Source organism: Lepus europaeus, chromosome 6 (genome assembly GCF_033115175.1).
Source record: "Lepus europaeus isolate LE1 chromosome 6, mLepTim1.pri, whole genome shotgun sequence".
NCBI classification, from domain to species: domain Eukaryota; kingdom Metazoa; phylum Chordata; class Mammalia; order Lagomorpha; family Leporidae; genus Lepus; species Lepus europaeus.
The window spans coordinates 110,832,597-110,856,409 of record NC_084832.1 but is presented as its reverse complement, the minus strand read 5'-3'; the positions used below and the strand labels follow the sequence as shown (position 1 = coordinate 110,856,409).

Here is a 23,813-nt window from a genome sequence, read left to right as displayed (position 1 = left end):
GAAAATCTGTTAGAAATGAACTGAATCTTGAAGATTCTGAGGAATGGAGATTAGAAAATAAGCAGAAGAAAGATTTTTCTTGTTAGGGAAAGACAACTCATGAGAAACTAGCTTAAAGTAGAAGTTAAAGAGTGGATCTGGATGGCCAGAGCCAAGAGACAGAAAAGAAAGAATCAGAGTCTTGGAGAACAGCTTTATATAAATGAAAAGATAGAAAAAACTGGAATGGAGAATTGTGGGGCATGAGCCTGGCCAGGCCAGGCCAGGCCAGGCCCGGCCCGGGTGCCCCCGCCCGAGCTGGAGCCAAGTAAGATGGCGCCCAGAGGAAGTAAGATGGGCGGAATCCAAAGTTGTTTACCACTAAAACTAACTGGCTGCGCAACATCAGGGGAGGTAACAAAACTAGTAACAAGTGTATAGACATAGGGCTAGTCCTATAGAAATCCCCCCATAAGGTGATTTTTTAAGTGATTGGTTGGTCCTTAGCCCTGCCCCAATGACTCTGCAGTTTTGTGTCATAAAAGGTACTATTATGCAGAAGGTGACTGAGTCCTTGCTAGACTTGGCTCCCCGCTGCGTCTGATTGTCTCCGGGACCAGGAGGCTGGGGAACGGGCGAGCGGCGCACTTACCTTTCCTCGGACCCAGTCCATCCTTGTACGGGTGGACTAAGACCCAACAGAGAATGGAAGATATGACCTTTGTAATATTAATGACATAGATCTAAAAATCACACAAAGTAATTACCCATATTGGCATAGATCTAAAAAGAGTTCAAAATAAACCTTAAGCAATAAATGTTTGGTCTTCCCTCTCCCAGTGGTGGGGAATATTGTGTTAGGTTATTCCAACACTCCCACCTGGTCTTTCCCTTAGTGACTCAGAGAATAGGAAATTGTCCATTGTTATTAGTGACTCTTGGGGAAAAGGGAGGACAGGTTGAGAATTCTTCTTACATAGAAAACTTAAACATAAGTTCCCTCATGTTTTACATCAATGTTTTAAGAAATGGATGGAGCCAGCCTGAGTGCTTCTTCCCATATTAGCTGACTGATGGATTATGTTGAATCACAATGGAGATGTGTAGCTAATGCTTAATATTAATTTACTAGACATGGTTATAACATGGTCTAAATAAACCATGAAATTATACCCAGCATGCATGGGGTCATCAAATCAACCATTTTGAATAAGTCAAGAAATCACTTAATAACAAATTCCTTTATATTTTTCCCCACTGAACTGACAGTATGTTTAAGAAACCATATGATATGGCCAATGTGATCCCAAATGGTCAAATGCATCAAGTGGAGCACAACAGTGTGGATACGACTGAACTGCTTACCTTAAAATAATTACATTGTCAATTGATAACTTGTTTGCCATTTGAAAAACATACAGTGAACTAAGCAATACAGGACAGAAATAACTTATTTATTGAATAAGTTGACTTACATCATGATCAATCCCTTTGATACATAAGGCAGGGTTCAATGGAAGGTGACAAGTTCTTATTTCTTGAAAAAATTCTTCTAATCTAACAATCTCTTTCTTCAGTACTTCCTGCAGAAAGAAATCATTAGGAAAAGTACTTAAATTGTAAAGAGCTTGACTTTTCCTGTAAGTTATATTTTTTTTTTTTCTAGTGACTAAAGTCTTTATTTCAAGGGTTGCACACTTCGGTGACTTTGGGGTCAGGTGGGTGACGTAGTCATGGATAAGGACATAGCAGTCTGCAGACATAGGGAGGACTGTGAAAAATGGGGAGCTAAACAGTGTATGTGCTCTCTAATGGACCTCAAGTTCAATTAAAAATCCCAATCCATGCAATGAACTTGTCCTTTAAACTCCTGCTTTGTATAATTATTAACATGATGCTATTCTGATAATTTCCTAAAATCTTTGTTTATAACTTTCAAGAATTACATAGTAATCATATACATTTTCAAAAAACATTCAAATGAATTGACAAAAATAGCAATTGTATATGACTGTTAGAAACAATATATGAAAAGAGTGTACTAGTTGCCAATGAGTGTACTTCTGGTACTTAGTCCCTTCTACACGTCAAAGTATCTGTGGAAGGTGAAATCTCAATAAAAACCTTTAGAATTGGGCATCCTTTGGCACACAGAAATAGTAGACCATAACGACTCATCACAAAACAAGAAAAAAAAATCCCTATAGCTCCTTTTTGAAAATGCTAATACATTTAATACTGTAGAAGAGGATACTAGATTAATAGTATTTAAATAACTCTGCAGATTTTTAGCTTTTAATCCTGGATCAGTGGCAAATAACAGAAGAACCTACTCCTAGGATCCAAAAGAGCAAGGTGGAAAATGAGGCAGAATCCTATCATGGTGCTCCTGTGCCTCCTCCTTGGCCTAGTCTACCCATAGATTTGCTAGCTATATACTCTGGAGGAAAATCTCAGATATCTTTGTTTAAGTAAGAATCTCTTTTCCATTTAATACAGCTAGGTTTAATTAGTCCTGTTTTGAAAGTAGAAAGAAATAGCCACTGGATACATAAATTGTGAGAAATTATAAATGCCTCTATTGTATTTTTTAGTTTGTTCCTTCCTATTTTCATGTGAGGAAGTCTCCACAAACGGAGTCAGTCAAGGCAAGACAAATACATTTAGTTGAGTGAATAATGTCAATATTATATCTCTAAAACTTCATCAAACGGCAGGAAATAGTACTGGAATTATTGAACTGAAGTGTGCATCTTAAATATGTGAGGGATTTCAAAGCAAAAGAATAAAGAGCAAACTCATTTACAAACTTCTGGAAATTCTAAGAAAAACCTATTTTACTTGTTATTAACACCAGGAAACATTTAATGAGCTTGCAGTGACATCAAGAAATCATAGATTTTAGTTTTGGCATTACTTATTGTGTTATATACTTTAAAGCTCCTCTATGTATCCAGAATTTACATATATAATACTTACAGATAAATTCCATATTTCTGCTTTTTATTCCATTTTCCTCTAGGTAGGTGAACTAGCATAGCTTTTGGCATTTTTATTGAAGAAAGTGACTTCTAGCAAGAAAAATTGTAGATTGGGAGGGAATTTTGGGATATTATGGCCATTACTATTTTTATAGCTCTTTGCTGAAAACTATTGTTGATTTTAGGTAGTCAGCGGAGAGAAACTGAGTTCCCTCTAGAATAAAACTCATGTTTCAGTCATGGTTCTACACGTATCTCTGAGTGTACTATAAGTGCTCCATTACTGAACAATATTAACTAAATGGATGGCTGTCCACTATTCCCCTGAATGTAGAATGTTGGACTTAAAAGACCTACTTAATGGTCTATATCAGTGAAAGGAACTAGTGATGCAAATAATTAAAAAGAGCAAATGTTCTTCCATTAGGTCAAGAAAAAGAATGGCTAGGTCCACTGTTACAATCAGAAAGAGGCACACTATTTTGATTACTATCCATGGATTTCAGTATAAAAAGTATAAGGGGTATTTTAAAAAGAAAGCAGAAAGTAGAATTAAGAGATAAATTTAGGCCAGCGCCGTGGCTTAACAGGCTAATAATCCTCTGCCTTGCGGCGCCGGCACACCAGGTTCTAGTCTCGTTGGGGCGCCGGATTCTATCCCGGTTGCCCCTCTTCCAGGCCAGCTCTCTGCTATGGCCCGGGAAGGCAGTGGAGGATGGCCCAGGTCTTTGGGCCCTGCACCCGCATGGGAGACCAGGAGAAGCACCTGGCTCCTGGCTTCGGATCAGCGCAGTGCGCTGGCCGCAGTGGCCATTGGAGGGTGAACCAACGGCAAAAAGGAAGACCTTTCTCTCTGTCTCTCTTTCTCACTATCCACTCTGCCTGTCAAAAAAACAAAAAACAAAACAAAACAAAAAAAACAAAAAAAGAGATAAATTTATTTTGGTATATTTTTTGAAATGATCACAAAGAGTTGTCTTTAAAAAGTTTAAGAAAAATGTATATTATAGCATGAATTTCATTTTTTTGGCATTAAAACAAACATTTAATTCCATTTTCATGAACTTTTTTGAAATACCTTTGTATTACTACCCATAACACTATTGATCTATTTAATTCAGTTCTCTTTATTTGTTGTAGTCAAAAAAAGAAAATTTAGAGTCCTTATTCAAAACTATTTATTTTTATGTATTTGAAAGGCAGAGAGATGGAGACAGATATCTTCCCTTTGGTGCGTTACTCCCCAAATGCTAGGGCTCAGCCAGAACCAAGCTAGGACCCAGAAACTCAGTCCAGGTCTTCCTCATGGGTGGCAGGGATGAAGTACTTGAGCCATCACCTGTTGCTTCCCAAGTTACATCTTTGCAGGAAGTTGGAATTGAGAGCAGAGCTGGAATGAACCCAGGCACTTGCATGGCAGATGATGGTGTCCCAAACAGGATGTTAACCACTGCACCAAGTACCCAACCAAAAAAGTCCTATAAAAAGTGACTCTAGTTAGGAAAATGTGGACTTTGATTGTATACTTTCTCCGATGAGTCTGAGCTGTTTTGAGATTCTATCATTGGGCCTTTTTAGGAAAAATGTTTTTAAATGGGTCTCTTATCATGTCCAGTCTGTGTGCTATATAACTGCTTAGATCAAAAACCAGGTCCTGTTGATAGGCATTATCATTAGCTTTAGGATTGTAAATGCAAAAAAAAAAAAAAAAATCTTGATGGAAGTAATTGATTTAAGTGTCTTCTACCTTAGTGAAGGAATTTGCTTCCTAAGCTATGAAATTAAAAGTTAATTGAACACAAGTGAAAAAAAAAATCACCACCTAAAGATTGATTTCTCAACAAACCTGTCTTTGAGAGTCACTGGCAGACTTGACTTTTTCCCCAATATCACCCAGAATTCTGATAAGTTTCCTCTCGTTGGCAAATTCATCACTCAGGGCTTTTCCTGCACAGAACTGGAGAGCAGCCAATAATTTCTGATACCAGCTTTTGAAATAAGCTTCATTTTGTGCATCCTTTAGCAGCCTGAAGGAAAGAGAGAAAGAGAATTCTGTATCTAAAGCTGATTTTTTAACCATTTCCAGAAGGAACAATGAACACATTTCAGACTAATCTGTACTTTGTGCTTTGGGGCAGTTTAACAGTCCAGGAGGGGGGAAAGTTATTTATTTGTTGGTGATCGTCAAGTTCCATCAGATAGCTAATGAGATTCCAAGAGTGAAAAATCAATGAGAGAGCTGCCTTTTCTCATTTCAATTAACAATGCATTTTTTTTGCTTCTTTCAGTCATCTTAATTCTGCAACAAACACATTTAAAAAACGTATTTTTGATGTTAAAAATGAAGAAATAACTTTAGGTTTTATAAATAACTACCTTATTGTGTCTCAGCCAGCAAATATACCTTTTTCTTCTTTTCATGGAATGATAATGTTCCCACACTGTCCCCATCAGTTGCTTTTTATTCTAGCCCTTCCCCTGGATGCTCTAGAGGAAGATATTATAAAGGCTAGATTTGTTTTCATGTATTCATGGGTTCAAATCACAGCTCAACAACTTGCAAGTTACTTAGGCTGATTTTATTTCTTTATCTGCTAAATGAGGTAATAACTCTGATCCCATAGAGCAAAAGGGAACATAGAATCAACTAAACATTCAAAAGTGCTTAGCATGATCTAAGTATCAGGCAGTCAAAGAACACTAGTCCATCCCTTTCTTGCATCCTCCCTAAGTCAACTTCTGACTGTGTTTGCACACATTGTGTACAGGAGAGGAATAGAGCAGGAAGAAATTAGAACACTTTGCAAGACAATGGACCAGGGGTGGATATTTGACAATATAATGGAGCAAGGACAGATATTACTCGGCCATGTGAAAATTTCTATTGTGTTCAAAATAATTCTGATATGTTAAGATTTACTTTCCATTGCAACTTAAACACTGATATGGAATAAAAAAAGACTAATTCCTCTGGACCTCTACCTCTGTCTATTGATACTGTTAATATTAACTGATACTTAATTTTTCCTTTCTCTGAACAGTAATTAGCATTCAAGGACTAAAGCAAAATTATAAGAATAGATTAATAATAAGAAAAAAAAGGATTTTTAGCATACAGGCCAAAATATGTAGGTAACTTTCATTATGCATTCCTAATTTTGCATCTCTGTCCAATATGTACAATACTACATATACTCTAACACATTACTTTTGCTCATTGTTTTCTGTTCTTACATATTGTCCTAAAAGTTGTATTTATTTATTTGTTTAAAAGGCAGAGTGGCAGGGAGAGAGAGGGAGATAGAGAGAACTTCTTTTCCCATGTTCACTTCTCATGTGCTTGTAGCAGACAACCTAAAGCCAGGAGACAGAAGTGCAACAGGGGCTCAAGTACTTGTTCTGTCATCTGCTGCCTCTGAGAGTGAACATTAGCAGGGGTTAGTTCAGAAGCAGAGCAGCCAAGACTTGTATCAACACTTGGCTTTGGGGCGCAGGCATCCCAAGCAGAAGTTTAACCTGCTGTGCCGCAACGTCCACCCCAGTTCCTACACATTCAAGGTAAAATTCAGTTGAATGAGTTTGCATTGTTTGGAGGTGATTCTCTGCTCCTTTGTCACTGTCACAAAGCCAATCCTCTAGCACCTCTTTTTACTTTCCCAAAGGAAATATGAACTGTGTGGGAAACAATATTTCTTACTTCTAGTAAGCATTCAGAGAAACATTACCAAAACCTCAAGATGCTCAAGATGTATCACAGGAAAAATTTGCAGATACTTCAAGAAGTTCACAGAAAAGGGAATTAAAAGATAAATTTATGTTGGTGTAAAAATGTTGAAATCTATTCATAGGTTTTTCATGCTACACACTTTACATGAACCTTTTAAAACAGTGTTTGCATGCTCTGTTGCTACCTGGTTATTTTTAATGTAAGAAAAATAGTATAAAATTGCTACATATCCTTATGATGAGATTTTAAAATGTTAACCATGTAATAATAAATCACATCATTTGTTGCAGGCTCTAAGAAAATATGTGTTGTGTCTGTAGGAATGCAGGGATGCAAATGCAAGCACCCAGGCATTGTGGCACAGCAGGTTAAGATTCTGCTTGGGGTGTGCTCATCTCATATGAGTGCTGGTCCAAGTCTTGGATGCTGTGCTTCTGATCCAGTTCCCTGCTAATGTACATTCTCAGAGGCAATGGAGGATGCCCAAGTCTTGGGTCCTTGTCACCCATGTGGGAAATGGATACTTCATGTAGAACTGTATAGCTGTCAGGTACACAGCGAGGACTGTGGTAATACCCAATTTTATAGTCTACTTGGGTTTCAGTGAAATAAAAAGCTTGCAGATAATTTCTACCTGCTGTATTAATGGTTATTGACTTTGATCCATTTTGAATACTGGGTTACTTGTTTTAAAAAATATTTAGGAACTATTCTAGTATATAAAAATATATCCACCAAACTGCTATATGCATGATAAGAAGTTGTACTGTATGGATGAAATAAACAACTTTTTACTAGAATAATTAAAGAAAAATATATTTTAGGATTGGGTCATAGAAATGTCAGAATTGTATAGTTAGTTCACATTCATACTCATTTATTATTCTATTCGAAGTACATTTGTTTATGAGCAGTGTATTTAATGGTTTTTGTGGTTGTTCTAGCTAAAGCAGAGCAGAGATTTGCAGGGAGAATATGTGACCATGCTCACAGAGATGCGAAAGCTAACAAAGCTCAGTATATTCTGCTGTGACTATTTTCTTTGGAGGATTTACCTCATTCAAACCCTGTCCTTCTGCCAAGATTCAGTGTTCTCCTGGTGAGGTCTGGTTCAAGTTCCACGGCTTTTTACTTAATGTATGACAACTTTGTTTTTACACATTGCAGAATTCAACCTTAGTGTGTTGGAGATAGCCACGAGAGATCAATTTTTCTATTCCTATGTCTTTAGGCACAGACGTTCTGATGTGAGAAATTAACATGACTATTAAGAAAGTTGGACTACAGAGTTTTAGGTGGAGGGTAACTCAGTTCTGTGTCCGTGACCTTCACTGGAAGGCAGTGGTAAGTCCCTCATGCTGTGCGTTTCACCTAGTGCCTCTGGTGTTAAGACTGCAAGAAACAGCTGGCTCCTCTCCTCGGAGCATCACAGAGACCTTTTCCAAAAGACATGGGAGAAGCAGTATTGTTTATGCCAAATACAGTGCTTAAAATAGAAAGTTAATGTCAAGGAACTATGAAGTATGAAGTAAAACTGGCCATTAAAAGACTGCGTTTTTAAAATGCAGGCATTGTGACTGCACAAACTGTAAGGTCAATGTCAACATGCCGGAGAGCTGTGTATTCTAATGTCTATGAGATCCAGCTGTGATTCAATCTGATTTTACTTTATACATAAGCCTTAATGCCTTATAAACCAGAAGTTATGGCAACATTAAAATGAGGATAAATGTATATAATCTAGATGATTAAAGAAGATTTCCACAGTGTTAAGAATGATAGGCAGAGAAGGAGGAAGGAAGGAAACAGAACTGAGGTGACAACATGTGTGCCATGAAGGTATTTGCCTAAATCAAGTGGACTGTGGAAGACTCAGAGGTCTCTCATAGTGTCACAGACCCTACCTGGCATGAAATGAAGACATTCAGAAATTAGAGCTTATCTATGCTTTTTCATGCATGGAGTTGCTTCTGGTCACGTGGGGAGTGAGTTGCCAGAGCCACAGGAAAGGATGGACAATTCCATTACATCAGTCTACCCAACAGGGCAAAATCAAGCCATCCCACAGTCACAGCCCTCTTTGCTTCCTCACTTCCTTCAGTCTAAGTCTAATTTCAGTTTCTAGCAGCATGATATCCCACATTTAGGGGCTAACTCAGATTTCTGATTCATGCATTTTCTTATGGGTTAAGAGGGAGAAAATATCTAGGAAATATCCAGAAAAGACTGAGCTACACGATGAAGATGAGGGATTTCAGATCACCCTAGGACTTCCCCTTCCCGTTTGCTCTTACATTTGGTGCTACCTTCATGGGTTGAGGTGTGTCCATTGGCAGACAGGTCTTTAGTGAGCACAGGTGGATTCTAGAATATGACACCTTCAAGAGTGTTTAACATCCTTGGGCAGATAAAGATGAAGTCCAATACTTAACATGGAATTAATTTAAAATTTTCAATAATGCTATTAAGAAATAAAAAGCTGTCTCCTTTCTCCTCTGAGGAAGACTATACCCACACTGTTCACCACATGACTTACCGTATCTTGCTATAGACAGAATATACTTCTCCAATCTTTGTTTGATCATGTGATTTGGTCAGTAGAATTTAATAGAAAAAAAATGTATCTTTGGGTGCATGTCTGTGCAGGTGCATTGAAAGTGCCAGCGTGGTTTGGTTTGCCTCTTGCACTTCTGCTTTCTGCCATGAGAACAGCGTGTGTCTTGAAATAGAAGGCCATGTGGAGCACAGCTGAGCAGCGCCATGCAGAGTCCTGTGGAGTCGAACTGAACAACATGTCTGCAGCCTGTGGGCTACACGAGTGAGAGACACATCTTGGTTGCTGTCACCCACAGAAATTTGGCACTGTCTGCTTTGGTGAAAACTAATGAATATGATAAATTTCATGTTCTCGTTTTCTTTTCTTTGTTTTTACTTGTTTATTTGAATTGCTTTTAGAATATGGGACACATGTTTTAGACATTCCCTATGGTCACTTTGAGGAAATTTTGGGGTAAACTTAATTACTGAAAATGAACAAAAATCATCAGAAGCCAAGCCTGGTGAATTAGATGAGTGATCAATTGGAGTGCACTATTTCAGATCCAAAAACTCTAAAAGTAATAAAAATGGCTTTCTTACATGGATCATAAAATGCCTCAGAGGATATTTCAAAATGATTTGAGGCAGTTCCTTCATGTATATTCTGTTATATTGCTGAAACGTTATTGTTATTTTATTACTACTAACATACTTTTTGGTTCATTTAAAAGTGTGAATAGGCCTATGTACCATCTGCTGCTTGGTTCAGCCAAGAGTTTGATAGGAGATTCTGAGAGAAATTCTTATACTGATGATTGAAATAGAGCAACGGCAAGAGTTTGAAGGGCTTACAAAGCATGAGTGTAAATAAAGGGACTGACGGTTGAGGGCAGTAAGAAAGAAATCAGATGTAGCTGCGGTGGGAAACTAAGCGCTCTGACGGACTGGCAACAGCTGAAAGACTGGAATGAAGACCGGAATGGGACCGGAAGCTGGGGATGAGGGAGCACCCACGCCCCACGTGTTGAGTGGCATTTTCTCTTGTAGGCTGGAGTCAGCTACCCAGACCAAAGACTGAAGAAAAGAAACAATAGAGACCCTACATTCTAAGAGGTGCAGAAAACAAAAACCAGACTAACTGCAGGTCAGACAACTCCTCAAGGTTCATGTGGAGATGGACTGAATGCTCGTATACACCATGCACTATTTGGTGCCAAACAAACAAACAAAGCAAGCAAGCAAGCCAAGGAGTCTTCAAAAAGTTCATGGAAAATGCATATTATGAAAAAACTAAGCATGAATTTCAGGAATTTTTGAACCAAATGAACTTGGTTTTAATTCAATTTTTCACAAACTTTTGGAAGTATCTTCACTTTTAATAATATTTTCCCAGTGAAAATTACTCACATAGGTCTCTAATTTGTGTCAATACTTATAATCAGGATTCTTTTATATCGCAATGTTGCACTCTTGGAATCATGTGAGGACTATAAAGGAAATCACAATGCTGAGAAGAAGAATTCCATGAAGATTACAGAATCTATGCTTAGAAACTGCAGCTCCTCCTACTTGTGTTGCTGAGTGGCTTGGTTAACCCAGGAGCCTACAGGCAAATGAATGAAACCCCTTCCAATCTACTCGTATTCGTATGCTCCCATGTTAAATATTCTGAATAATGTGATTTAAGAGAAACTCTCTCTTCATCCTCCCATTCCAATACACACTTACTACTTTAGTGTAAGTTATTTTATTCATCACTTTCCTAAATTAAGTACCAAGCTGTGAATATCTGGTAGTGAGCTTTCTTGGCTCCCACCAATATATTCCATATGCTTGTTAATCGTAAAAGGAAGCAAAAGACATGAAATTTTAGCTCTGGGCATGCTTTCGAAGCGAGAACAATCTATGAGGCCCTCTTGTCTTCCATATCCCTTTTCTCTCTCTGCTTTTCTACCTTCACTGATCCCCGTGATATTTCTGCATCTGCTGTTCTTTTGCCAAAGGCTCCACCTTGTCCTGCGTTCTCTTGTGTCTCGGTTTCCCAATTAATCCTTGTCCTTCTCGGTGTTGCCAAATATGTATCCCCGGAGTGAGGTATAGTCATGGTGTTGTGGATTAATATTACATGGACCACGGAGCTGAAAGACATCTGAGACAATCTCCCATTCCTCACCTTATTGTCAGGTGAGGGAATTGAGGGACTAAAGGACTTTCCTAAGGGTTTTCTATTAGAATTCAGAATTATTCTTTTTAAGATCTATTTATTTACAAAGTCAGAGTTACAGAGAGAGGAGAGAGATTTTCCATCTGTGGGCTCACTCCCCAGATGGCTGCAATTGCCATGGGTAGGCCAGGCAGAAGTCAGGAGCTTCATTTGGATCTCCCACATGGGTGGCAGGGCCCTAAACACTTGGGCCATCTGCTGCTGCTGTCCCCAGACCACTAGTAGGGAGCTGGATCGGAAGTGGAGCAATGGAACATGAGCTGATGCCCACATGGGATGCTGGGGTTGCAGGCAGCCGCTTTACCTACTAAGCCACAACACCAGCCTCAGAACCCAGAATTCTTAAGCACTGCTCAGGGCTGTCTGCACAGTACCAAGTTCTGGGTTGTGTGAAACCCACTGATCCATTGATTTGGGAGACTGTTTCCTATTGGTATCGACTTTTATGTTTTTGTGCTTCCTGTTCCTGCTCTGTATAATGCAGGAGTTGGTGAGGTTCAGTGAGCAACCTTCCAGTTCTGGGGCTCTGCGATTCTAAGGCTTCATGAAATGAGCTTCCAAGCTTTTTCCTACAGGCATTAGGCAATCTACACTTTAGCTCCAGGTATTGATTCCTTCCATCTTGCAGACAAGGATGCCCTGCCCAAAGGCAGTGAACCAGTGAGTCAAAATTCAAGTTTGTCTCACTGTAAAGTCTTCATCCTCAATCCCAGCTACCTCCTGATCATTTAGCATCAGACTTAGAACAAGTTTTTTTGTCAATTTCATACCATATTTTTCTTTAATGTTTCTCTTGATTCATGTTTTATAGCCTCCTGGCCTCATGCTCTCAGTTTGCTTTTCTTCCCCAAAGATCATCATTTTATTTTGTCCTGCTACCTGCAAACATCTTGCCAAAACTCCAAAGCTAGTATTTTCCTTTCTTTTTTAATGCTAATTATTTTGAAGCTGAGCAGTTGGGAGAGCAAGAGGACACACAAAGCTTCCATTTGCTGGTTCATTCCCCAAAATCTCCATAATAGCCAGGTTCAGCTAGGACCAGGTAGGTACCTGGAACTCAATCTGGGTCTCCTACAAGGGTAAAAGGGACACAACTACTTGAGCCATCATTTCTGTTTCACAGAGTCTGCATTGTTGAGAAGCCAGAATCAAATGCCAGAGCTGGAGACTCATAGAATGGCAGATGTCCTAAATAGCACTCTGGCCTCAGAATTAGCCCTTAAGGCATTCAGATCTGGCTAAAAAGCCCATGAGAGTATTTCAGGCATGGAAAGCCAAGACACTGTGGCAAAAAAAAAAAAAAGAAAGAAAGAAAGAAAGAAAGATCTCTGTGAGTGAGATCCCAGTGGAAAGAGTGGGCCATCAAAGAAGGAGGCCATCTCTGAAGGGAGGAGAGAACTTCCATTTTGGCCTTGTCTAAATAAGATTGGTGTTTGCGAACTCAAAAGGCTTCCATAGCCTTGGCAGCTCATGACAAGAGCCCAAGTGATTACTGACGCCATAAACAACAGTGTCAATTGTTAAATCAACAACAGGAGTCACTGTGCACTTACTTCCCATGTAGGATCTCTGTCCTTAATGTGTTGTACTATGTGAATTAACAGTAAAACTAGTACTCAAACAGTACTTTATACTTTATGTTTCTGTGTGGGTGCAAACTGTTGAAATCTTTGCTTATTATATACTAAATTGATCTTCTGTATATAAAGATAATTGAAAATGTATCTTGATGAAGAATGGGATGGGAGAGGGAGTGGGAGATGGGATGATTGCAGGTGGGAGGGTGGTTATAGGGGGAAAAAGCTGCTATAATCCAAAAGTTATACTTTGGAAATTTATATTTATTAAATAAAAGTTAAAAAAAAGAGAGAAAAAAGAAATTATAAAAAAAGCCAGAGCTGGGAATCAAACCCAAGTGCTCCAAAAGGGATGCATGTGCTTTACCAGTATTTTAACCTTCAGCCAAATGATTACCATATTTATATATGGTTATATATATGTGTGTGTATACATATAAAGACACACACATATAAAGAGCTTGTTAATTTAAACTTATTTTTGTGTAAAATATTTATAAGCAGCGATACTTTTATCTCTCTTTCTTACCCTGCATAAAAAATAAAATGTATGTAATCTATCTTGATAATGCAAAGCATACAGCTGATACTCCCCTCTCTCATCCCTTCCTCACCTGAAAAAAAATGGGACTGACACCACAATTTTAAAGGGTCTTGCCTCCTTGGTTCATTTAGACAAGTCACAGTGTTGAGCAGTACTGGGGACATGGAAGGGAGAGGAGGCTAAATTGAAAGTAACATACTGGATTGCACTTGGGAACCTAAGAATCCTGATGAACAGTGCATAAAATGACAGATCTACCTTGAACCACCCCCCTTAATTGGGTCTGTGATTCCAAATAATTCCAGGTCATCACAGAAGAGAAACGGGGGAGTCTCTAACATCAGCAAATGTGCCTTAATAAAATAAATTCTGCTTGACATCTAATTAATGCTCAAGGCCATGCTCCTTGAATTTTAAGTTAGTCCAATAGATGTCTGTGTTTTTTCTTACTCTTTGAAAATATGGTCCTGAACTGACTTTTAACTCAGTCCTTTTTAGTAACTGTATTTTTTTTCCCTGAATACCTGTATAGGTACTTTAAAGGCGATGTAAGCATCTTTTTCATAAACTTTAACGAAATTTCTTATTAACAGCAAAGCAATTCCTTTGCTATATGAATGTTTCATAAGAACAGCAACTTAATAATAAAAGTCCTCTTTACCTCTCAGCCTTCTGTTCTTGCATAGCCCTCTGGTGAAAGCCAGATAATCATCACATTGTGCAGGGACAGTGCCTGTGTTTGAACACAGCCGGAGGGGCAGGTTTATAGGTGTAAGGCAAAGCAGGCTTTGAAAACACCTGGTTTTCCCGGAACCTCAGCTTCAAACCACAGCCGGGGCCCCTGCTTCAGCCTTCATTTTTCAGAGTAACAAACAGCGTGGTTTATTCTGTAAAGATATTAAAGCTTCCCTGGGATATTATCCATAAGATTTGCAGCTGTGTTTGATGTCTTGTGAAAGTTTCTGGGACATGTTTATTCATCGTCATCAAAGACCTTATCCCTGAAAGTGGCCAGCACCATTTAATCCCATTCCTTTTGGAAACTCAATAAAGGCTTAGCAATGTTCTACGAGGCCTCCACAATCTACCTGGCTAATTTTCTGTTGACTTATGTTATTTGTTGCTGTTGTCCTGGCTGGTTTTATTTTTTTTTAAGATTTATTTATTTATTTGAAAAGAAGGCAGGGTTACAGAGAGGCAGAGCCAGAGAGAGAGAGAGAGAGAGAGAGAGAGAGAGAGAGAGAGAGAGAGAGAGAGAGAGGAGGGAGGGAGGGAAGTCTTCCATCTGCTGGTTCACTCCCCAGATGGCTGCAACAGCCAAAGCTGCACCTACTGGAAGCCAGGAGCTTCTTCCAGGTATCCTACATGATGCAGGGGCCCAAGGACTTGGGCCATCTTCTGATGCTTACCCAGGCCATATCAGAGAGCTGGACTGGAAGTGGAGCAGCTGGGACTGGAACCAGTACCGATATGGGTTGCCGGCACTGCAGGTGGTCATTTTACCCACTATGCCACACACTGTGCCCCCCTCCCCACTGGCTGTTATTTACAGGCAGAGATAACTGTCTAGTTCATGATATCTCACAAATTTAGAAGGAGTACCAGACACATTCTATTTCAATATTCTCTGAATGACTGCACAAGCAATTGAAAAGTTCCAGTCCCAGTCCCTACATTTGGAAAATGTCAACAATAATGTCTATCCTGTCATCAAGTTCATGTTTCTATTATCAACTGAACTGTGTCTTTTCAGAATTCCTACAGTGTTGGAGCCTGGAGTTTGGGGTAGTGATTAAGCCACTGGTTAGGATGCCTGTGTCCCACAGCAGAGTGCCTGGATTTCATACCGTTCCCTGACTCCCGATTCCTGCTTCCAGCTCATGCAGGCCTGTGGAGGCAATGGCTCAAGCAATCTCACATGGGAGACTTGGACAGAGTTCCTGGCTCCCAGTTTTGTTCCAACCCAATCGCAGAAGGCACTGGAGAGTGACCCAGTGGATGAGAGTACTCTCCCTCTCTCAAATAAATGAAATTAAAATTCATAATCTGAAGCCGTAAACCCAAGTGGCTCTATTTTGAGATAAGGAAGATGTAAGGTGTAAGGGTAAATAAAGCTACAGGGAGCAGCCCTGTTCCAATAGGGCTCATATGCTTTCAAGAAGAACAGAAACACCGGGAGAGCCCATCCTGAACAAAGGCCATGTGGACACACTGTGAGAGGGTCAACCCTGCAAACATCTTGATCTTGGACTTCCAGCCCCTAGCCTCTAAGAAAATACATTTCTGCTGTTGAATCCACCCAGCCTGTGGGTTTCTCCTAGGGAAACCTTGGCAAAACAGCATAGTTCCTAACTTAGAACCCTTGTTTTTGCATCTACTCATGAAATGTCACATGTAGATTTCCTGAGGCATTTTAACCTTAGCATGGCCAATGTCATCAACACGTCCCTCAGTTACTGCTCCTTCACCTGGATCATTTCTCTCCATGAATGGAACTTCCTGCCACCTACCTATTCCTTAACTAAAAATGAGGTCATCATCCTTGATTCCTCTCTGTCATCCCCAACATTAAATTTAATACCACACAATTCCTTTTCTCTTCTAAATGGCTCTCAAATCTAATTTATTTTCTGTGTCCCTGCTGACAGAATTTAATTGCAGCTTTCATTTCTGGAATCTTTTGGTACTTGATTTTCCCATCACTTGTAGTTTTGCTTTTTTCCTCTCAATTTAGTCTTTACTCAGATAAATCCAATTCTAGTGATGAAAAATCACTTTGGCTTCAGAACAGGGCACTTACATGATTTTGTTGCCCGTGTCTATAAAGCTTGTCTGTTATCCTCGTACATGTTCTTCCATTCTCAACACAAAGTACAACTTGGAATACTTTGAATCTTCCCTGCTTTCTCAGGTACCAGGGATTTTGCACTGTCCCATCCCCTTTGTCTGAAATGATGTTTCCAAGTGCCAATGCCTATTTGTCCTTTAATACTGAAATTTATTAGCACCTTTCTCCCTGGGCTTGTTTCGATTTCTCAAGTCTGGAGCAGGCACCTCATCTATTACGATGAAATTCTTTGTATCCATTGTTCTCCTCCCCTCTACCCCATCATTCTTAGATTATAACATGCTTACAGCATTTTTTTTAACTATAGGTTTTATTTTTTTCAGTCTTTCTCTTCCTAGACTTTGAATTCTTTAAGGGGAGGATTATGATTATATATTCTTGTAGTCTAACAGATTTTCTGGTAATGGTATAGTAAATCTTTGACTATAATATAGATTAAAATGTTTTCTCAAAAATAATAATTTAAATTAAAATAAATATCTGAAAACCTCTCGAATATTTGTTGAAAGAAGGAGTCAATGGCTATTAAATAAATCTCATCTTACTAAAACTGACTGCTTATATTTATTGATTAAAATTTTAGGATTTGATAGAAGGGGCTTGATAATATTCTGTTGGGCTTTAGGCCTTGTAAGTTTAGAGGCCCAGACCTATCTATCTCTTCACATGGGGTATATCCTAAGGGAGGTGTGAACCTCCTAGGGGAAGGCACTCTGTTGACTTTCATCACTTGGCTGGCCTGGGAGGAGAGCTGGCCAGGTAAAGGCAGGGGGCATCTCTAACAAGAAATTGACAGTTCTGCCTGCAATGTTGCTGACCCTACTTGACCATACCCTCAGCTGCAGTGGTCACTTTGGAAGTTGGGCTGAGTGAAGGGCTTTTCAGCTTAGAGCCAATAAGATCTGTGGCTCTGACCTGGGCATCCTTCGACTCCAGGGCAGGTCCATGTCCAGTGATCCAACTCTTGGCAGAGCTGCCAGGGCTCTTCACAAGCTGACTTCTGCTGAAGCCCAGGCTTACCAATTTGAAAGCCACTGCAGTGGACTGGCCTGTTGGGTCTCCTTGAGGGCAGATCACTGTACAGATCAGCCATTAATAGGCCTGCCACCCATTGCTTCTGATGCCTAGCTTTCTTTTCCTCCTGGTTTGTGTTCAAGCAGACCAGAGGATGCAAATCAAGGGAGTGCCCAAGTCCCATCTCAAATCTTTGGTGGCCTGAACTACAAGTCTATAGTCACAGGCATGTTCTGTAGTAGTTTTTCTAAGGTAGACAATGCCCATGAGGAAAATTATATTCTCACTTTAAAACTTTCTTTCCCTTTGGTCTGAAAGGGAGGTTTTTTCTACTTACTGTATACTTGGCTGATGGCGAAGTGAATCTAGCTATGAGATTATTATTTAAGTTCTTATTTTGGCTATGCTATTACAGAAAAATGTTAGCCATCTCTTTTATAAGGTCTAAAGATTAAATTGTGCGTCCTAAAGATTCCTTTATAATAGAATTAGTTTCCTACCTTGAAGAGAATAGAGAAATGAAAGAACAAGTTGTGCTTAGAATAGAGAAATGAGGGAGCAAATCTTAGATCGCTTGCTGACATTAGCAATATTACATGAATACTTAGCAAACCGTTTCAACCATTAGATAACAACTTAAGAAAACATTTACCAGAAGGTCCAATGCCTTCTATAAATTTTAAGAATCATGTATTTGAAAACACCTCTTAAATATCTAACATGGTGTAGTTTGTTTAGCCAGTAAACTTAAGCACAACCATCTGAAATGTTTTTAGTTTCTTTCTACCAACACGTTTAAAACATATGATACACAGATTCAGGTCACACAAATTAAAATGTATCTTTGATTGATTTTAGCAGCTTAAATTTATGGACAATCTTATCTATAAGCCATTTAAAATAAAACTCTTAATAAAATTTCCCCATGTGGACATACAATATGTACACACATATAACATAGCATAATAGACCAATATAGCAATTTTAATAATAGCTTTTAAAATCTTTAACTCTTTTTGTAGATTGCCAATTGATTTGAATTGCTTTTTGTTTTTAGTAACCTCAGTTAACCATACTTTCTCTCAGTTGGTACTGTTAATACATTATTGGCTTCATCTGTTTACAGAGCCATCCCAAAGTACTGAATACAATAAAAGTGGCTGCCTTTACCTGGCCAGCTCTCCTCCCAGGCCAGCCAAGTCATGAAAGTCAACAGAGTGCCTTCCCCTAGGAGGTTCACACCTCCCTTAGGATATACCCATGTGAAGAGATAGATAGGTCTGGGCCTCTTAACTTACAAGGCCTAAAGCCCACCAGATTATTATCAAGCCCCTTCTATCAGGTTCTATTTGCCTCTCAATCAGAAAAATTACTTGTAGCTCAGACAGCACCTTTCTTAGCTCCTCTAATAATGACTCTGTTCTTTGTTCTAGGCCCTGTCTAGCGCACTTGGGCCTCATTCCTTTGTAATCATAACCTCTACTCTACCACCAATGGCTCTACTCCCAACCTGTGTGTACTGATGGTCCTCTTCCCCACTTAATGCTGTATAATTGTTCAAACCTGGGAAATGCCACTCTTAGGATCATTGGTTACTATCCTCACTCTGTCTTTTATGACCTTGTCTAAATATGATCAGAGTCGGCAAACTTGGAAGGCTTCCATAGCCTTGGCAACTCATGACGACAGCCTAGGGTGGTTACTGACGCCATTAAGTAGAGTGTCAATTTGTTGGGTCAACAACAGGAGCCACTGTGCACTTGCTCCTCATGTGGGATCTCTGTCCTTAATGTGCTGTACATTTTGATTTAATGCTATAACTAGTACTCAAACAGTATGTTTCACTTTGTGTTTCTATGTGGGTGCAAACTGTTGAAATCTTTACACTAAATTGATCTTCTGTATATAAAGAGAATTGAAAATGAATCTTGATGCAAATGGAAGGGGAGAGGGAGCGGGAGAGGGGGGGTTGCGGGTGGGAGGGAAGCTATGGGAGGGAGAAGCCATTGTAATCCATGAGCTGTACACTGGAAATTTATATTCATTAAATAAATGTTAAAAAAAATTTTAGGATATGAACCTGAACTAATCTTATAATCATTCTGCAATCCTAAATCCTATAAAATTAGATTTTCATATGGTATTTCCTCTAATCTCCAAAATGTTTGCATATTATACATATATCCACATATTTAAAATGTATTTACTAGCATATAATTTAAAATTACACAAAATTCATTTACATTTGAGAATTTTTAAACACTCCCACAGCACTAGAGACCCTGATATGTTGTGACTTGTCTCAGATCATGGGACAAATTGGAGAAATTATTACTAAACAAAAATAATTGATTAATTAATTGGACCAAGTTGTTGAAAAACTGTCATCATCAAAGTTAGATTAGCTAAGGGCTAGGTAATTTGAACAGTTATCCACAAAGCAGTTTTCTATTATATAAGCCATGTCATTTTAGAATTGGATTTTCTATAACTAAGGGGAAGACACTAAAAATATAACAAAAGTGGTGTGTGTGTGCATGCAGGAGGGGAGAGTGCATCTATTTAGTAAGTCATTAGAGCACTATTTCCAAAAAATTTCAAAATTATGTTGTAAGAAGGTTATTTTCAAAATGCCTGGTACTGGCACAAAAATAGACCTGTAGACCAACACAAGAAAAACTTCAGCAATCAATCCACTCAGGAACAACCAACTAATCTTTGACAAACGGGCTAAAATCAATTCCTAAAGAAAGGACAGTTTCTTCAATATAGAGTGGATCATAGATCTAAATCTATGACCAGATACTATCAAATTACTAGAAGAAAACATTGGGGAAATTCTGCGAGACATTGGCATAGGCAAAGACTTCTTGGAAAAGACCTCAGAAGCATAGCAATAAAAGCAAAAATAGACAAATGGTATGACATCAAGCTAAGAAGTTTCCGCACTGCAAAGGAAACACCCAATAAATCAAAGAGGTGACTGACAGAATGGGAAAAATATTCAAATGTGCAACTGAGCAAGGATGAATATCCAGGATTTATAAAGAACTCAAGATATTCAACAACAAAACAAACAATATAGTTGAGAAATGGGCAAAAGACATGAAAATGTATTTTTCCAAAGATGAAATACAAATGACCAACAGACACATGTAAAGGTACTAAGGACCTCTGGCCATCATGGAAATGCAAACAAGAACCACAATTAGGTTTTACTTCACTCCAGTTAGAATGGCTATCATATGAAAATCATAAAATTATAAATAATTGCAGGGTTGGGGGGAAAGGTATCATAATATACTTTTGGGAATGTAAACTATTATATACAATGTAGAAGACAGTATGGAGATTACTCAGAATTTAGAGAACAGATATACCATATGATCCAGCAATCCCATGGCTGGGAATTTACCCAAACAAAATGAAATCAGCATGTGAAAGAGTTGTTTGTATCCCCATGTTTATTATAGCTGAATTCACAATAATTAAAATATAGAATCAGCTGCAGTGTCTATCATCTTAGACTGGATAAAGAAAATTGGTATATACACACTATGGGATACTACTCAGCCATAAAAAAGAATGAAATCCTGTCTTTCACAACAAGATGGATGCAATTGGAAACTATCATGCTTAGTAAAATAAGCTGGTCCCCAAAAAACAAATATCTTTTCTCTGATATGTGATAGTTAATATAGAACACAAAAATATGTATAGGAATTAAATGGACATATTGTGATTTTATTATTGTTTTTAATCCTTGTTTATACTCCTATGGAACTGTGCTCTTTCTACTTTTTACTTGTTGAATACTAAGGTTAGTGGTGCATTAAGCCTTGTTATTATAAAGCTGATTAAAATTATGTTTTTGTCATAATTAAATAAAAAAGAAAAGAAGAGGGGAGTGGAGGGTGGGAGGCAATTGTACATAGGAAATGCATGAAATCCGTTCTGTTTATATTACTAAAAATTGAAAAAAATGGTTATTTTCAAAATATTGTATTTTTATTCAGTTTTTTGAAGGGCAGAGAGCTGGAGATCTCCCTTCTGCCCATTTGCTATCAAAATACCCCAAGACTCAGGCTGGGCCAGGCTGAAGCCGAGAGCTGGCAACTCAGTCCAGGTCTGCTATGATGGTAGGCACACAACCACGTGTGACTCCCAGAGTGTGCTCTAGCAGGAAGCTGCTAGTGGGGTGGGACTTGAACACAGACACTTAGTTTAGACATGAGACACAGACCCTGTAGGAGCTATATCCCACCTCGGGAAGGAATTTGGATTGACTGCTACCAATAACGTTCACGAAAAAATATTGGCAGACTGTAAAATCTAAACTTGTTACATGTGAGCAGCTGTCACCAGAAGAAACCTAGGGGAGGGGATCTACCAAAATTAAAATAGCTTGTAACAATCTACAGTTGGCTTTTATTCTACTGTTATTTTTATTTGCTCTCCTCTAGAAATGAGCCCTTCCCATTTTGGACCATCACATTATTAAGTTCTTTGTGAGACTTCCCCTTCATAATTACCCTTTAAGAAAAGTTTCAAGAGCTTTACTCTAATGAGACTCATTGTCTCTAGTCTCATCCGTGTAGGCAGGATGAATGTGCTCAGAGGGCACATAACTGGAACTGCCATGGAATTAATTGGTTAGCATTGGTTTCCTGACCAAAAGAAAAAAAATGCTGTTCACAGTTCTTAGAAAATGGCAATTACTCTTATCCAGAATTTGAAAATTATTTATTCGAATTATGAATCAAATATTTACATGCTCTATCTTTGAAATAGTTCTTCCCTAAAATAGTATTTTCCTTCACATTAGCACTATGCTTTCGACAAGGCTGATAATGAATGACTCCTTATTTTATGTCTCAATTTTTTATCCATCCTTCTTTAAAAGCAGCAGAACGGACTCTGCCTTTCTGTAATATTTTCTATTCACGTTGTAAGGACTTTTTATTTTCACAAATGTAGAAAGCAGGGTGATGATAAGATAAATTGGTTAATTGTTTCCTTTACTAAGAATTTTGGAAAGGTGTACGTGGACAGAGAATTCAGCAAGAGAGACTTTATTGTTTTTGCGAGGTCAATTCTGCTTCAGGGCACATTGCTCAGGGCAAATGTTTCTCTCCCTTGGATGGGTAACAACTGTGTCCCTTAAGAACTAAAGAACGTCGTTAAATATGGGCCCCAAAAAGAGGCTAAAGAATTAGTTATAGTTGAGTTTAAATGTGGTTGGGCCATTATTGGCTCTGTGGCTTATTTTTTAGATCTCTGAGTTGCAACAGGACCTAATGATACCTAGTTGACGTTACGTGAGGCTTAAATGATATAATTTAGGAGAGTACCCAGTGCAAGTTTGTCATTATTATTTGCTCAGTTATGACAGTAGTTGCTCTTGATTTTCTTAGAGATATGCAATTTGAATAGTAACTCATATTTCTCTAGATCTAATGAGTATGTTTAGTGACAATGTTGTTCATTTTGCCAAGAAAATACTTTGCCAGACGTGAGCCAATGAGAAAATTAAACTCTCTTCTATTTAAGTAACTGCTAAGTTGAAAGTACTTCTTGAATGCTATTTATTCCACATGCTCAGATTGATAAAAGCAATTAAGAAGAATAGTAGAAACATTTCTCAACTGTACAAATTCTGGTTTAAATTCTGTTAAGTTCCATTAACTTCAGTGGTCATTGTCAAAAGTACTGGCAAAACAACTGCTATACTAACATCGATGCAAACATAATAATCCTAAGAACAAGAGCGGTAAGTGAAGTCGAAGTGCCATGGAAGAACAATAGAATCCATTCAGCAGGCACGCTATTGTGGCCATCACTGTTCCAGATACAACTCAGCACAGCACAACACAGCATCTCCTACTTTCTCAACACAGTGAACACTGCCCTTTACATTATTTCTACTTGACCCCTGTCATTTGGCTTGCTGTTTTCAATATTTGGTCTGTATTGGTTGAGCAGGCAAAGAAGTAGCAGTCATAAGCACAGGATGGAAATTAATGCTGAAGACTTCAGCACTGTCTGACTGGTCTACAGAATGGTCCAAATACATATATTCTATAAGACCCATATGCTATCACTTCTAAGGCCTGTGCAGTATTGGAGGGAATAATTATCTGTTTCATTGTTTGGCTAGGCACGTGAAATTTAAAACAAACAAAAAATTTCAGTGATGTAAGGTGTTAAATTGGACCGAGACTCTAGAAAGTTTGTTGAAGATAGAAATTCTGTTTAAAATTGTAAAAGCAGTATGCACTTTTAAGTAAAAGCTTATTTAGAAATACCTTCCTCCCTTAATATGTACTCCCAGAAGGAAAGCAGGTAAGAAATGAATTATCTTCTTCTTGTTTTGGTCCTTCC

General features: G+C 38.5%; 1 protein-coding gene across 2 annotated transcripts in view; it reads right to left on the bottom strand.

The window, feature by feature from the left end:
- PIK3C2G (phosphatidylinositol-4-phosphate 3-kinase catalytic subunit type 2 gamma) overlaps positions 1–23,813 on the bottom strand; it is a 445,304-nt gene that overhangs the window by 123,900 nt on the left and 297,591 nt on the right. For both annotated transcript variants that reach the window (XM_062194891.1, XM_062194892.1), the window contains exons 20-21: positions 4,807–4,987; positions 1,455–1,562 (exon numbers count right to left, since the gene is read on the bottom strand). In XM_062194891.1, the coding sequence (XP_062050875.1) occupies positions 1,455–1,562; positions 4,807–4,987 (289 nt within the window). The remainder of the gene's footprint in view (positions 1–1,454; positions 1,563–4,806; positions 4,988–23,813) is intronic.